Below are 16,133 nucleotides of genomic sequence, written 5' to 3' on the forward strand. Positions count from 1 at the left end.
GTTACAGGTGCTGTAGAGACGAGGAAACCGAGATTTTCAGCTGTTTCCATTCACTGCTGCGATGATTTATACAACCACGGCACACCTTCCTGTTGTGGTAACAGATTCTTGGAGCATGTGAACAGAGTTATGCACTGAGGCTGGAGTGTTGGCTTCCTTCATTTTATTGTTTTATATATTTCTCTATCAGCCTGAAAACAAGTGAAAAGGAAACGCTTTAAAGATGATGAAATATGCTCTATATACCTGATAGATAAAACCTTCCTGATCAAGAATAACTTTAATAAAGATTAATAAAACTCACAATGAGCCCAATCACAGTTTGTTTCAGATTTAATTCCCAGCTTCAGGAGGGTTCAGGGTTTTCAACCTGGACAAACAACCAGAAAAACTCAACATCTCAGTTTTCTTTCATTTCAGACTCTGAGCAGCTCCTCTCTGACCACCAACACTCGGCGTTCTCCTTCCAGCTTGCCACCTGGGTGTCATACACTTCCTGTGGATCAGAACCATTCAGCACTATAATCAATCATTGTGGATCAGTAATCGACTCGCCTGGTTCCTACCTTCTTCCAGATGGGGACGTGAGCCTTCAGCTGGCTGACGCAGTACTGGACGGCCTGCTGACCGTCATGGCGGTGCGGAGATGAAATTGCCATGACAATGCTGGCCTCGCCAACCTTCACCCACCTGACGGAAGAAGTTAAAAGGTGACTTCCTTCACTTGTAACAATGACATCACAGTGGGCGGAGCTGCGGCCTCACCCCAGGCGGTGGTGGATGCAGATGTGGAGCAGACTGGGCCAACGTGCTCTCATGTTCCCACACAGCTTGGAGAACTCTGATTGGGCCATGGGCTCATACGCCTCATACTCCAGACCAATCACCTTCCTGCCGTCCACCTGGTCTTCTCGAGTTGTACCTGGAGACATCAGAGAAAACATGTCTTCACAGAGCCTTAAACATCGCCCCCTAATGGACAAGTGGACACAGGTTTGTTTTTAAAGGAGAGTTCAGTCTGGGTTTGGTTAAACTTTCTGGACCGGGTCAGAGCTGCTCCAACTAACATCTGAGCCACCTGTCTGCCAGATCTGCAGCTCTGTGTGCTGCTGGTTGTTCTGCTTTGCATGTTTTTTTCCAAACAGGAAGAAAAACTCATTTGAGTTAAAAACCTTCCTGAAACTTTCTTCTTCACAAAGATGAAAGAAGGTATTTTCTCTGCAGCAGAGTCACCTGATCAGAACCCTGCTTGGCTTGTGACTCTGAGCCTACAGTAATCCTGGCTCCGCACACACGTGTGATTCAGCATGCCGTCAGTAACGTGACCTCAGTGGGTCCAGTGATCACGTGATGCAATCAGAGCTGCAGGACATCAGGAAACATGGAGGCTGATGACATCAGAAGAGATTTCACCTCCCATCGCATCATCACATTGTTCCAGAGGGGTCAACAAGATATTAGACTTATGGTAAAAATCTCAAACCAGGTTTTTTAGCATCAGTAATTGGGTCCCATCCATCCATACATCAGGATTTCTGTTCAGAACTTCCACCTCAGCTAATAAATGTCATTGAGTTGGGTCTTAAATTTGTCCGTCTGTTGCTTCTACTAATTATATTTTATTTCTATGATCAGGAAGCGTTCACTTGTTCTGTGTTCTAGTTATAGCTGAGGAATTAAAACACCAGTCAGGCTTTTCTGGCTCATCCAACTCTGTTTTCTGTTGATTCTGATTGTTTTTATGTGTTTTTGGACCAGAACACATGAAACGTGTTTTGCAGGTTCTTTGGTAGAGAGATCATATCCATTTCTCAGCGTTTTAATCCGTCTGGTAACGCATGAAATGTGCTTCATCATGGGGCAGCACGTGGTGCAGATGTAGCGCACTAAATACAGAGGTCATGACTCCTGGGGGTTATGGGGTTCGATTCGACTTTGCTGTATGTCTTCCCTTGTCCTCTCTTTGCCCATTTCCTTTCTAGATATACGGTGAAATAAAGACCACTAGTGACACAAACTTCATCATTTTCTGGGTCTGGATAAATATGGAAAATAAACTATGGATAATTTTCCACACTTTATTTTCTAAATGATAAAATGTGATGTTCTACATCAATTTATGTTTTATAAATTGAACCACCAACTTAACGTGGTGGAAGGGTTTGAGTGCTCGGATGACCCTAGAAACCATGTTGTCTGGAGATGAATGCCCCAACCGGGCCAATCCCGAGCGAGAGACGTGAGGCCATCCCTCAGTGGCCCCATCACCCGCAGGGGGAACCATGAGGGACCAGTGCAAAGAGGATCAGATGGCCTGAGGCAGCTGAGAGGTATTGTGAGGCCAAGCACACCAAGGCCCGGGCAGGTACAGAGGCAAAAACTCGATCCTGGGAGTTCTGTGACGCCATGGAGAAGGACTATCGGTCGGCCTCAAAACCATTCTGGCAAACCATCCGGCGCCTCAGGAGGGGGAAGGAGAGGAGAATCCAGCCGATAGTCGAACCTCGGCTTCAGGAGAAGCAGTGTGGTTTTTGTCCTGCCTGTGGAACACTGGACCAGCTCTATACCCTCTAAAAAGGGACTCAAGGGTTCATGAGAGTTTGCCCAACCGGTCCACATGTGCATTGTGGACCTGGAGAAGGCATTCGACAGTATCTTTGTGGTGCCCTGGTGGGGGGGGGGCTCCAGGAGTACGGAATCAGGGGCCCTTTATTAGGGGCCATCCGGTCCCTGTACGAGCGGAGCAGGACTTTGGTCCGCATCGCCGGCACTAAGTCGGACCTGTTCCCAGTGCATGTTGGACTCTAGCAGGGCTGCCCTTTGTCACCGATCCTCGTTCATGACTTTCATGAACAGGATTTCTAGGCGGAGCCAGGGACCGGAGGGGGTCTGGTTTGGGAACCAGTGGATTTTATCTCTGCTTTCTCCAGACGATGTGGTTCTAATGGTTCCCTTCAGCCAAGACCTACAACATGATCTAAGGCAGTGGGGATGAGAATCAGCTCCTCCAAGTCCGAGGCCATGGTTCTCGACTGCAAAAGGGCGGCTTGCCCTCTTCCGGTTGGAGGGGAGATCCTGCCTGAAGTGGCGGAGTATCTCGGGGTCTTGTTCACGAGTGAGGGAAGAATGGAGCCGGAGATCGGAGCAGACACTGTAGTAATGAGGCTGAGTAGAGCCTCTGCTCCTCCACATTGAGAGGAGTCAGTTGAGGTGGCGCAGGCATCCGTTTTGAACACCCCCTGGACACCTCCCTCAGAAGGTGTTCCAGGCACATCCCACCAGGAGGAGGCCCAGGACACGCTGGACAGACTATGTCTCTCGGCTGGCCTGGGAACGCCTTGGGAGCTGGAAGACTGGATGTCTATGCTGAGACTGCTGCCCCCTTTTTGGGATCTGGACAAGTGGACCAAGAACTGCGTCTGGTTTAGATGGCAGCAAACAAAGGAAGTACCAGAGATTATACACTGTGTGTTAAGGAACCAGATTTAATAGATGTAAGGAGGACAGACTCTGGAACAGAGCTGATATTAGTCTAGACCCCAGGAAAAACAGGGAAATAACCCTTTAACACATAGAAGGCTGGCTGCTGCTCCGTGTCTTTCCAGGATTTAACATGAAGATAATTAGATCTGAAAACCTTGTGATTATTGTGAGAATCGATGTTTTTATGTAATGCTGAAACATCTGAATTTTGACATTTTAAATGTGAAACCCTGTTATTAAACTAAAAAATGTGCATGCTCTTGGTTGATGTTCTAGGCAGATTATCAACAAGGGAACTCTGTAAAGCTGCTCAGTTCCTGTTGCCCTCATGCTCTCCTGATGTCCTGCACATCTAGCTGCGGGTCTGACCTGCTGAGCACATAAAACAACAGGCAGGATGAAGAGCATAAATGATCCAAAACCAAACCTATAAACAAGGAGACGGCTCCACAGGAGGAGCTGCTGACAGAGTCCACCACTTCCTGTACAGACAGCCAATCACAGCTCAGTCTGAAGACGTCCCTGGGCTCCTCGGACATGTCTGTGATGAAACATCAGTGATCAGTTATTGTTTAGACGTGTCAGAGATCATCTCACCCATCCCTCACCGTCTGCTCTTCTTCTATCCTCCGCTGAGCGGCGGCACCACAGCCACCTCGTCTCCGTCCGCCAGAGTCACCTGATGGTCGCCAATGGCAACGTACTGCTGGCTCACCGCCAGGACCACGTGACCCTGCAGTGCCACGAGCCTGCACAACACCACACCAACGACATACGTGTTACCGCTGTCACATGTTGACCGGTCACCTTCTGTCTAGGCGGCTGGTACCTGGGCTGTTTCCGTAGCAACAGAGCCCAGAGGTCCCGACTGCTGATGGGTGTCGGTACAGCAACAAGCTCCTCCTCTTTCAGTCCAGTCAGTTCAGCGCTCTTAGCAAAGTACAGCACGGTCACCTGAAGAAGTAGAGGACAGGATGAATGGTCATGGTGGGTGGGTCCACCTGAGATCATTATAGATGGACCCGTCAGGTGGACAGATCCTGCTGAGGTTTCTTACCCTAGTTTGCTTTAATGGAAACATTCAGCTGGTCTGCATTCTTGGCTCAAACATCTTTCATCTATCAAATTTTTTTTCCTTCCACTCAACTTCCCATTAACATGCCTTCAAACAGCACTCTGAACAGCCAGTCTCTTTAGTAATGAGCTTTTGTGGCTGACCCTCCTGGTGGAGGTGGAAACCAGAATGATCAAAACAAACAGAAATAAACCCTGAAGCAAATCAGTCAGTGTGTCTGAGCTTCACTTTCTGATGGTCTTCTTATGAAGATGCAGCCACGAACACTTGTTGATCCTGCAGCACTTTTTATGTTAATTAAGATAAAACAATAACAAGCACCAAGTGGATTCCTGCATCTAGAAACAGATTTAAATCCAGCTCCTGGTGTGCAGAACAAACCAAACTGGACTCATCAGCATCATGTCCAACAGCAGCTCTAGCAGAACATCATGAAGGTTCTAATTGAACCTGTTTGTCTCTAGTCGTTTAGTGCTGAACTGATGGATGAAGCAGACTCTGTGGCTGCAGACAGACCCGGCCCACATGGATTAATCATGTCTCTACACAGGGTATCTAAAGGCTTCAGCAAGTCACATTTCAGACTTTTTAAGACCTTTTTAATGCCACTTTGAATGAAATTTAAGACCTGAAAAAGACTAAATATAGGGATGGTTTGGTGGATCCTGCTGTATTACAATCAAGCATAGCATGTGTGTCACACAATGAGACACATTTACGTTTAGTTTTTATCCGTTTATTGAACATAAAGTGATAAAGGTGTTGTGCTACACAATGTGGTCAGAGAACATCAAATAAAACATCTTTTATCTCCTCATTGAAGCTGTTAGACTGGTGCTGGACCACTGTGTTTAAAATCCACAAAATCTCCAACTTCAGAGTTTGTGTGGCACCAAATGCTGCTCTTAGATCAGTGCTAGTAGTAGCAGCGCTGGCCGGTTTCTGAGGAGCTTTAGCCACGCCAGGAGGGCAAAACTGAAATCTCTGGGGTCTCTTTTGCCCCTTTTCCTCAGGCCCCATTTGGCCCTACTCAACTCAACTCGGCTCGCTTTGTGAGCGTTTCCATTAGTATTTTTTCTGTACCGGAACCTAGTTTTTGGTCCCAGGTCTGACCGGGTCTGAGTCGAAACTACATGTGATGTAAACAGACTGCTGTTCACTGATTGGCTGTGGGACCAGGAGAAATGAGAAGGTTTTCCAAGAGGTCCTGCAGAGAGAAGGTAATAAACTCAAGAATGGCTAGATTAATATAAAGGACCACAATGGCCAGAGCGGGTCAAACCCAAATATAATTTATTTACTAATCATAAACCAGCCTGAAGGCTGAAAGATAAAGGACACATCAGCTTTCTGAATTACTCGCAGGTAGGGGGCGCTGTAGTTAACATCCTAAACCAGCTGATCACACATAAAATCAGACACACAAACATTTCCCCCAAAACACTCAGAACAAACCACCATAAAACAGCGGGTTTGGTTCTGATATTTATTGACGGTCCTTCAGAGAACCAGCGTCTACAGGAGGAGGGAGCAGACAGAGAGCAGCTGCCCGTAATCAGACTGCCTTCATCGGGTCAAACTGGAGGAAGACCTGCTGAATCCATGGAGCACGAAGATCCAACCTAAAACTAACTTCACCACGGTCAGAAGTCCGTGGTTCTGGTCTTTAAGGTCCTGGTCCTCGTTATTACCATGGATGAGACAAGAACCTCCTCATGAAGCCCAAAATGTTCTTCAGGCAAACTTTGGACCTTCACCATCCAGACAGCAGCGTCTCTCCTCTCCGCTTCTCCTGCAATCCCCTCAAATCAGAACCTTTGAGCCTTATTCTGGTTCTGGCTGGACTGTGGTCCAGATAATTATCCCAGTGGATCATTTTAGACATAATGGACATATAGAAGACATTGTAGCATATCCAATAATACAAACATTATTAGTATTTTATTTTTGTTTAATTATTTATTTTTAGCCTCGTATGGGTCGGCACCAGAAGAGAGTCAGAGGTGAAAACGAAACTCGTCCAGCCAACTGGCGATGGATTTGCACTGACCCATAATAGGCGCATAAAACGTGCTAGCAAGGGTTCATTAGCAGCTAGTTAGCTGTAGCATCAACCGCCTCGAGTCACAGAACGCAATGAAGAGGTCTGTCAGAAAAGTCCCGCAAGAAAAAGCTGCGTATACGAGAATATACGGGATTAAATGGTCCGTTCGGCCACGACAACATTTAAGACCTGTGATTAACTTAGATTTTTCCTTGAATTTAAGACATTTTAAGGCCTTACTTTTAGATGCATGAATTTTGGACTTTTTAAAGACACCTGTCTACACCGTGAAGTGGTTCTGTATGGAGGACCGATCCTGACAAAATAAAAGCAGATATATATTTTCTTTTTCCTTTTCCTTAGACATGCCTTTGTTCTTTTGACATTTCCTCATCTCTCTTTTTCCTTTACCGTATGCATTTCTGCTTTATTATGCAAATGAGGAGGGCTGCCTTCTTCTCTCCAGCTCCTCTCCTATTGGTCAATATACAGGAAGGAGGAGGATCCATGTGCAGGCTGAGGGTGTGTCCCAAATCAGGGGCTGGATCCTTCCAAGTTCGTACTTGTGGGCTGATTACGTCACAGCGCGGCGCAGAAGGTCTGTCAGATGCTGCCGACAAATGTGTCCTTCTTTTGCCCGATTTGAAGGATGACTTGTGAGTATCCTTCACGGTCCATCTTTTCCCATGATTCATTGCGGGTCGAAGCGGTTTGGTCAAACAGGGGCAGCCATGGTGGACCATAGTGCTAAAAGCTGTGAGTAAACTGTGAAAAATTACACTTTCTGTGACACAAATGAACTTTTACAATGTTTTTAGTGCGGGAATATAACTATGTAGACGTGAAAAATCTGCTTGATTTATCAAAACATCGCTTAATTTCAAACGTTTTCCGCTCCCACCGTATTAACTGCCGGTTTGCCTCGCCAGTCCTACCGGCGGTGGGGCGAGCTAGACCCGGTAGAGATCTGACCGGACTATCGGTACTGAGCTCCTGCTGCCAGTCATCACAGTGAACGTTAAACACAAGTGATTTCTAACAGTTTATGTTAGTATTAATTTAATATATTGTGTCATTTGTTCATGTAAGTCGATTTGACATTACAGGTGATATTAAAGTTAACCTGAATAAATGGATGATTTTATGTAATCTTACCGTATCGCTGGAGAGTGTGATTGAGAATAAATAAGCTTTTAAATATTCATTTTTGATGAAGAAATGTGCTATATGTGTTTTTAAAAGTATATTTATAATTCAGCTAGCATTATAATTCATGATTCCAGGTACAGCTGAAGAGAAATACACTTTCAAATGCATCAAGTCTCAGTAAAGAAGTGAAAAGTTTGAAAGAGTTTGTTTTAGGCATTTGAGTAGAAATATTTTAATATGTTCTGCAAATTAAGACAAATGTAAAATTAAAAAAGACTTATTTTACGCTGATTTTAAGCAACATGTTTTTTGTTGTTGTTTTTATTGTTTAGATACAAAGGAGCAGACGGGTCAGTTTATTAAACTCAGGGGTCAGAACCACCACCTTTTTACTGGAGTTAAAAACTCAGCCACCGTGGCTTGGAGGTACAATAACTACATTCTTTACAGTCAGTTTCTGTCCAGTTTCAATAACTCCTATCTTTCTAACTTTCATAAATATCCATCCAGTGATTAACATACTTCTTTTGGTTTAGGACAGTTCTGGAGAAGATGGACCAACAGGGGAAGGTCACCCCCTTGCAGGCCAAATAAAAAGTGGGACAATATGAAGAAGAAATATAAAGTTTGTTCAGAAGTTCTCATGTCACACAAATAAAAAATATTTCTAAAAGTCTTGTTGGTTTCTCTGTTTAGTCAACTCTTCTTTTCTTCCTTCTAACTTTAGGATTGTAAGTATCCAAGGTCAGGAGAGGGAGTCACTGAAAAGCCCACTGCTGCTACTTGGACCTGGTTTGTCTTTATGGATGAGATGTTGGGACAGAGGTCTTCTACAACACCTCCTGTCCTAATTGTCTCCATCCCTGAGGACACTCCAGGGCCAAGCGGAGCGGTGGACAACCAGATGGAGAAGGAAGACAGAGAGCCAGCAGGAAGAGGTCAGAAAAGAAAGAGGGACAGAGATGATGGAGTTGATCAGGGAGGACATGAAGGTACAGAGAATGGACAGACTGTTTTCCATCTTAGAAAGAATGGTACTGAAATAAGGTGCTTTATAAGAAATAATATTAAGGTTTGTTCAGATTGTTTCTTAAAGTTTTAAGATGTTCTAATAAATTTCAATATTGTTTTTGTCACCAATGTATTTTATTTCCATTTGATCTAACAATACATCAACTTCATTTAAAGTTATAAACACAGTTTATTTTGAAAATTACAAATAACATTTTAAACAGAATGTGGAAAAAAACTTTCAAACAGATCAAGATTATAAGACAAAAGACATAAAATAAAACTATGTACAAGTATTTATAATGGAGACAGCAGGATCAACCTGAGTGACCAGTTCCTGGAAAAACCTCTTCAACAGAACAAAGAGGCAGATGTCTTTCTGAACAGAAAGTCTCTGACGATGTGGCTAAATATTTCACAAGGTCAGAGACTTGGATGGATGCTGCAACTGAGACCTTTGGTTTGTCTTTCTGGATGGTGAGTGAAGCATCACACAGGTGGTCTGCAGATGTTTGTGATTCTTCTTTCATCCATCAAGTTTAAAGGACTGGCTGGACCACATCACTAATCAGGAATATGCAGAATTAGAAGATGGTGCTCACAAAATATACAATTAGTTATACCCCTCAAAAATGAATCACATCTAAAGGTCCTTCTCAAAATATTAGCATATTGTGATAAAGTTCATTATTTTCCATAATGTCATGATGAAAATTTAACATTCATATATTTTAGATTCATTGCACACTAACTGAAATATTTCAGGTATTTTATTGTCTTAATACGGATGATTTTGGCAAACAGCTCATGAAAACCCAAAATTCCTATCTCACAAAATTAGCATATCATTAAAAGGGTCTCTAAACGAGCTATGAACCTAATCATCTGAATCAACGAGTTAACTCTAAACACCTGCAAAAGATTCCTGAGGCCTTTAAAACTCCCAGCCTGGTTCATCACTCAAAACCCCAATCATGGGTAAGACTGCCGACCTGACTGCTGTCCAGAAGGCCACTATTGACACCCTCAAGCAAGAGGGTAAGACACAGAAAGAAATTTCTGAACGAATAGGCTGTTCCCAGAGTGCTGTATCAAGGCACCTCAGTGGGAAGTCTGTGGGAAGGAAAAAGTGTGGCAGAAAACGCTGCACAACGAGAAGAGGTGACCGGACCCTGAGGAAGATTGTGGAGAAGGGCCAATTCCAGACCTTGGGGGACCTGCGGAAGCAGTGGACTGAGTCTGGAGTAGAAACATCCAGAGCCACCGTGCACAGGCGTGTGCAGGAAATGGGCTACAGGTGCCGCATTCCCCAGGTCAAGCCACTTTTGAACCAGAAACAGCGGCAGAAGAGCCTGACCTGGGCTACAGAGAAGCAGCACTGGACTGTTGCTCAGTGGTCCAAAGTACTTTTTTCGGATGAAAGCAAATTCTGCATGTCATTCGGAAATCAAGGTGCCAGAGTCTGGAGGAAGACTGGGGAGAAGGAAATGCCAAAATGCCAGAAGTCCAGTGTCAAGTACCCACAGTCAGTGATGGTCTGGGGTGCCGTGTCAGCTGCTGGTGTTGGTCCACTGTGTTTTATCAAGGGCAGGGTCAATGCAGCTAGCTATCAGGAGATTTTGGAGCACTTCATGCTTCCATCTGCTGAAAAGCTTTATGGAGATGAAGATTTCATTTTTCAGCACGACCTGGCACCTGCTCACAGTGGCAAAACCACTGGTAAATGGTTTACTGACCATGGTATCACTGTGCTCAATTGGCCTGCCAACTCTCCTGACCTGAACCCCATAGAGAATCTGTGGGATATTGTGAAGAGAACGTTGAGAGACTCAAGACCCAACACTCTGGATGAGCTAAAGGCCGCTATCGAAGCATCCTGGGCCTCCATAAGACCTCAGCAGTGCCACAGGCTGATTGCCTCCATGCCACGCCGCATTGAAGCAGTCATTTCTGCCAAAGGATTCCCGACCAAGTATTGAGTGCATAACTGTACATGATTATTTGAAGGTTGACGTTTTTTGTATTAAAAACACTTTTCTTTTATTGGTCGGATGAAATATGCTAATTTTGTGAGATAGGAATTTTGGGTTTTCATGAGCTGTATGCCAAAATCATCCGTATTAAGACAATAAAAGACCTGAAATATTTCAGTTAGTGTGCAATGAATCTAAAATATATGAATGTTAAATTTTCATCATGACATGATGGAAAATAATGAACTTTATCACAATATGCTAATATTTTGAGAAGGACCTGTAGATGTGATTCATTTTTGAGGGGTATAACTAATTGTATATTTTGTGAGCACCATCTTCTAATTCTGCATATTCCTGATTAGTGATGTGGTCCAGCCAGTCCTTTAAACTTGATGGATGAAAGAAGAATCACAAACATCTGCAGACCACCTGTGTGATGCTTCACTCACCATCCAGAAAGACAAACCAAAGGTCTCAGTTGCAGCATCCATCCATGTCTCTGACCTTGTGAAAGATTTAGCCACATCTCCAGAGACTTTCTGTTCAGAAAGACATCTGCCTCTTTGTTCTGTTGAAGAGGTTTTTCCAGGAACTGGTCACTCAGGTTGATCCTGCTGTCTCCATTATAAATACTTGTACATAGTTTTATTTTATGTCTTTTGTCTTGTAATCTTGATCTGTTTGAAAGTTTTTTTCCACATTCTGTTTAAAATGTTATTTGTAATTTTCAAAATAAACTGTGTTTATAACTTTAAATGAAGTTGATGTATTGTTAGATCAAATGGAAATAAAATACATTGGTGACAAAAACAATATTGAAATTTATTAGAACATCTTAAAACTTTAAGAAACAATCTGAACAAAACTTAATAATATTTCTTATATAGCATCTTATTTCAGTACCATTCTTTCTAAGATGGAAAACAGTCTGTCCATTCTCTGTAGCCTCATGTCCTCCCTGATCAACTCCATCATCTCCATCATCTCTGTTCCTCTTTCTTTTCTGACCCCTTCCTGCTGGCTCTCTGTCTTCCTTCTCCATCTGGTTGTCCACCGCTCCGCTTGGCCCTGGAGTGTCCTCAGGGATGGAGACAATTAGGACAGGAGGTGTTGTAGAAGACCTCTGACCCAACATCTCATCCATAAAGACAAACCAGGTCCAAGTAGCAGCAGTGGGCTTTTCACTGACTCTCTCTCCTGACCCTGGATACTTACAATCCTAAAGTTAGAAGGAAGAAAAGAAGAGTTGACTAAACAGAGAAACCAACAAGACTTTTAGAAATATTTTTTTATTTGTGTGAGAACTTCTGAACAAACTTTATATTTCTTCTTCATATTGTCCCACTTTTTATTTGGCCTGCAAGGGGCTGACCTTCCCCTGTTGGTCCATCTTCTCCAGAACTGTCCTAAACCAAAAGAAGTATGTTAATCACTGGATGAATAGTTATGAAAGTTAGAAAGATAGAAGTTATTGAAACTGGACAGAAACTGACTGTAAAGAATGTAGTTATTGTACCTCCAAGCCACGGTGGCTGAGTTTTTAGCTCCAGTAAAAAAGTGGTGGTTCTGACCCCTGAGTTTAATAAACTGACCCGTCTGCTCCTTTGTATCTAAACAACAAAAACAACAACAAAAAACATGTTGCTTAAAATCAGCGTAAAATAAGTCTTTTTTAATTTTACATTTGTCTTAATTTGCAGAACATATTAAAATATTTCTACTCAAATGCCTAAAACAAACTCTTTCAAACTTTTCACTTCTTTACTGAGACTTGATGCATTTGAAAGTGTATTTCTCTTCAGCTGTACCTGGAATCATGAATTATAATGCTAGCTGGATTATAAATATACTTTTAAAAACACATATAGCACATTTCTTCATCAAAAATGAATATTTAAAAGCTTATTTATTCTCAATCACACTCTCCAGCGATACGGTAAGATTACATAAAATCATCCATTTATTCAGGTTAACTTTAATATCATCTGTAATGTCAAATCGACTTACATGAACAAATGACACAATATATTAAAATAATACTAACATAAACTGTTAGAAATCACTTGAGTTTAACGTTCACTGTGAAGACTGGCTGCAGGAGCTCAGTACCGATAGTCCGGTCAGATCTCTACCGGGTCTAGCTCGCCCCACCGCCGGTAGGGCTGGCGAAGCAAACCGGCAGTTAATACGGTGGGAGCGGAAAACGTTTGAAATTAAGCGATGTTTTGATAAATCAAGCAGATTTTTCACGTCTACATAGTTATATTCCCGCACTAAAAACATTGTAAAAGTTCATTTGTGTCACAGAAAGTGTAATTTTTCACAGTTTACTCACAGCTTTTGCCACTATGGTCCGCCATGGCTGCCCCTGTTTGACCAAACCGCTTCGACCCGCAATGAATCGTGGGAAAAGATGGACCGTGAAGGATACTCACAAGTCATCCTTCAAATCGGGTAAAAGAAGGACACATTTGTCGGCAGCATCTGACAGACATTACGCGCCGCGCTGTGACGTAATCAGCCCACAAGTACGGACTTGGAAGGATCCAGCCCCTGAATTGGGACACACCCTCAGCCTGCACATGGATCCTCCTCCTTCCTGTATATTGACCAATAGGAGAGGAGCTGGAGAGAAGAAGGCAGCCCTCCTCATTTGCATAATAAAGCAGAAATGCATACGGTAAAGGAAAAAGAGAGACGAGGAAATGTCAATAGAACAAAGGCATGTCTAAGGAAAAGGAAAAAGAAAATATATATATTTCAGCTTTTATTTTTAATTTTGTCAGGATCGGTCCTCCATAGTTCTGTAGTTCTGATAACCAGTCTGACTGCAGTTTTACTAAATGAGGTTCATAATGGAAATTCAGTCCGTTTCCATTAAGGTGATGCAATAGAACTGGACACAATATCACAAAGTTAACTGAGATGAACTCAAACTATAGAAAGCAGAAACTACACAAATATTTCATAGATGAAATATTTGATCATTTGTATTTTCAATGCTTATTAATGCTAATAATTAGCATTAATGGCAAACTTCAGTGGTTATCGTGCTTCTGTACTTCAGGACAACAGAATCTTCCCCCCATGCTACAGAAACAGCAGTGACACTTATCATCTGCTTTTAATCATATGTCACTAAACACATTTTAATATTCAAACTCATTAATTCAAGCTCCAATTAAATTAAATTAAAATATGTTTTAAAGGATTTTCAGGCACAGATGCTGTTCATCACTTATGTTTTTTTATTTCAATTTACTACTATGAACACTTATTGTCTGTTTTTATTGCTGCCAGAATGTTGAAACAGACCAAACCTCAGTGAGGTTCTCCTGGTCCTGCACTCTGACTGGACCGAGGTCCGTCTCATTTTATCTCTGGAAAAGCAGAACCAAGCTGCTGGAGTTGGAACTCTGTTAATATTCTTTCCTTTAAATTGAACTTTGTATAGATTTAATTTTCAGGTATGTTATACATGAGAAGGCTTATTGTAAAAACTAATTTCAAAAGATTGATCATTAACACGTCATCAGTGGCATGAAACAATAATAAATGAATAGTTTCTGTGTGTTCCTTACAACCTAACTGGTTAACAAGATAAACGGCACTGAATATAAGAAATCACCGAAATTCTGATTCAATCTGGACCAGAAAGGTTCCGACAGATGGCCCCTGGGGGCCCCTGCCTCCACACAGTGGTTTAGGCCAAGGTGGGCGTGACCTGATTAGGTCCTCACGCGGACTTTGATGTCTCGTGTTTGTCCTCAGAGTCAGACGCGCTCGCTGCTGCCGCTCCAGAACTCCGTTTGGAAATCAGAGAATTAGCATATTTCCGCCTCTGATGGCAACAAACACAAAATCAGAGGTCGTCTGTTTATTTATGCGGAGTCTGGCTTCAGTTCGGCGCTAAGAATCTTCACTAATAAACCCGTTCTTATCTCTCTAATATATCTCTTTGCGGCAACTGCAGGTTTGTAAGCAGGTAAAGTGCAGCTAGAATTAGACAGAAAGTCAGTAGGGTCTGGTAGAGACTGAAAACAGCCTGAAGCCGCAGGAAGCTCACCTGTGCAGACATGAATCCAACTGCAGCTGACAGAACACACCTGGGCTAACTCCAGCTTGCTCACGACCTGCTTCTTCTTCTGTTCCGTTTTAAATGCCCAACTCTCCGAGCACACAGTTTTCAAAGGTCGCCACCTAGTGGACAAAGAGTTTTTGTTATTTGGAGTGACTGTTCTTCATATTTGTTCCAGTCTCAGTTTACTGTTATGAACAGAATATATAAAGGCTAATTAGATTAATTTAGACTGTATGAAGGTAGAATGAGTGAGTGTTTCAGTATCTGGTAGTTTTGACTGTTCTCATCAGGTAAAACCTGAACCACAAATCTAATCCTGTCTATGCTCACAGGAAGGTTATCTCACCTGTCTTAGGTGGAGCTCCAGCTGTCTGCTGCAGGTGATTTTGGTTTACTCCCGCCATCCAATCAACTCTCAACTCCTCCTCTTGATGTTTTCCGCTGTCCGGAGGATCTGATCATTTTTTTCCTCTCACTGAATCTTGACGGTAAATGGTAAATTGCCTGCACTTGTATAGTGTTTATCAAGTCAAAGGACCTCAAAGCGCTTTATGCTACAATCAGTCATCCACCCATTCATCCATTTATTCATCCACTGACAGTGGTAAGCTACATTGTAGCTACAGCTGCCCTGGGGCAGACGGAAGTGAGGCTGCCATACAATCGGCGCCACCGGGCCCTCTGACCACCATCAGTATGCAAGGCGGGGGAAGTGTCTTTCCCAAGGACACAACAACTAGTTTGAACCGGCAACCCACTGGTTACAGGACGAAAGAATCTGATCCAAACCTTGAAAATAATCCAAGAAGGAGTTAAAATAGCTAGAAGATGCAGATTATTTATTTAACATCAATATGATCCCACTATGCTATTGAAAAATAACTTTATATTTCTGTGTTTCCACCTGGCCGTGGTCTACTACAGTCATTGAATGAGTCGGTCCTTTTAGAAATCAAAACTGAGCTAGACTCTAGTAGGCAACAGGTAAATACGTTAACTGCAAACAGGTGAGGGTCATGATTGGGTCTAAAAGGAGCATCCCTGAAAGGCTCAGTGGTTCACAAGCAATGATGGGGTGAGGTTCACCACTTTGTGAACAACTGAGTGAACAAATAGTCCAACAGTTTAAGAACAATGGTCTCCAACTGCAGGAATTTAGAGATTTCATCATCTACAGTCCATAATATCATGAAGAGATTCAGAGAATCTGGAGAAATGTCCACAGCGACGAACACTGATTGTCCATGACCTTTGACCCCTCAGGAGGCACTGTATTAAAAACCAACATCATTCTGTAACTGATATCACCACATG

General features: G+C 42.9%; 1 protein-coding gene across 3 annotated transcripts; it reads right to left on the reverse strand.

Annotated features, from left to right (window-relative positions):
* Nucleotides 1-315: 315 nt before the first annotated feature.
* On the reverse strand, nt 316-14,951 carry LOC124872154 (molybdopterin synthase catalytic subunit-like). Of its 3 annotated transcripts, XM_047371880.1 has the most exons (5): nt 4,092-4,232; nt 3,911-4,024; nt 766-922; nt 567-690; nt 316-496 (listed from the first exon to the last, which is right to left on the reverse strand). In XM_047371880.1, the coding sequence occupies exons 2-5, from the start codon at nt 4,020-4,022 to the stop codon at nt 401-403; spliced, it is 489 nt and encodes a 162-aa protein (XP_047227836.1). In that variant the 5' UTR covers nt 4,023-4,024; nt 4,092-4,232; the 3' UTR covers nt 316-400. The 3 variants fall into 3 exon arrangements, with proteins under 3 accessions (XP_047227836.1, XP_047227838.1, XP_047227837.1); XM_047371882.1 differs by lacking the exons at nt 316-496; nt 567-690; nt 766-922 and adding exons at nt 4,313-4,437; nt 14,805-14,951 and having other exon boundaries at nt 3,908-4,024; XM_047371881.1 differs by lacking the exons at nt 316-496; nt 567-690; nt 766-922 and adding exons at nt 4,313-4,437; nt 6,955-7,009 and having other exon boundaries at nt 3,908-4,024.
* Between the last annotated feature and the right edge of the window lie 1,182 nt (nt 14,952-16,133).

This window comes from Girardinichthys multiradiatus, chromosome 8 (genome assembly GCF_021462225.1).
Source record: "Girardinichthys multiradiatus isolate DD_20200921_A chromosome 8, DD_fGirMul_XY1, whole genome shotgun sequence".
In the NCBI taxonomy this organism is placed as follows: domain Eukaryota; kingdom Metazoa; phylum Chordata; class Actinopteri; order Cyprinodontiformes; family Goodeidae; genus Girardinichthys; species Girardinichthys multiradiatus.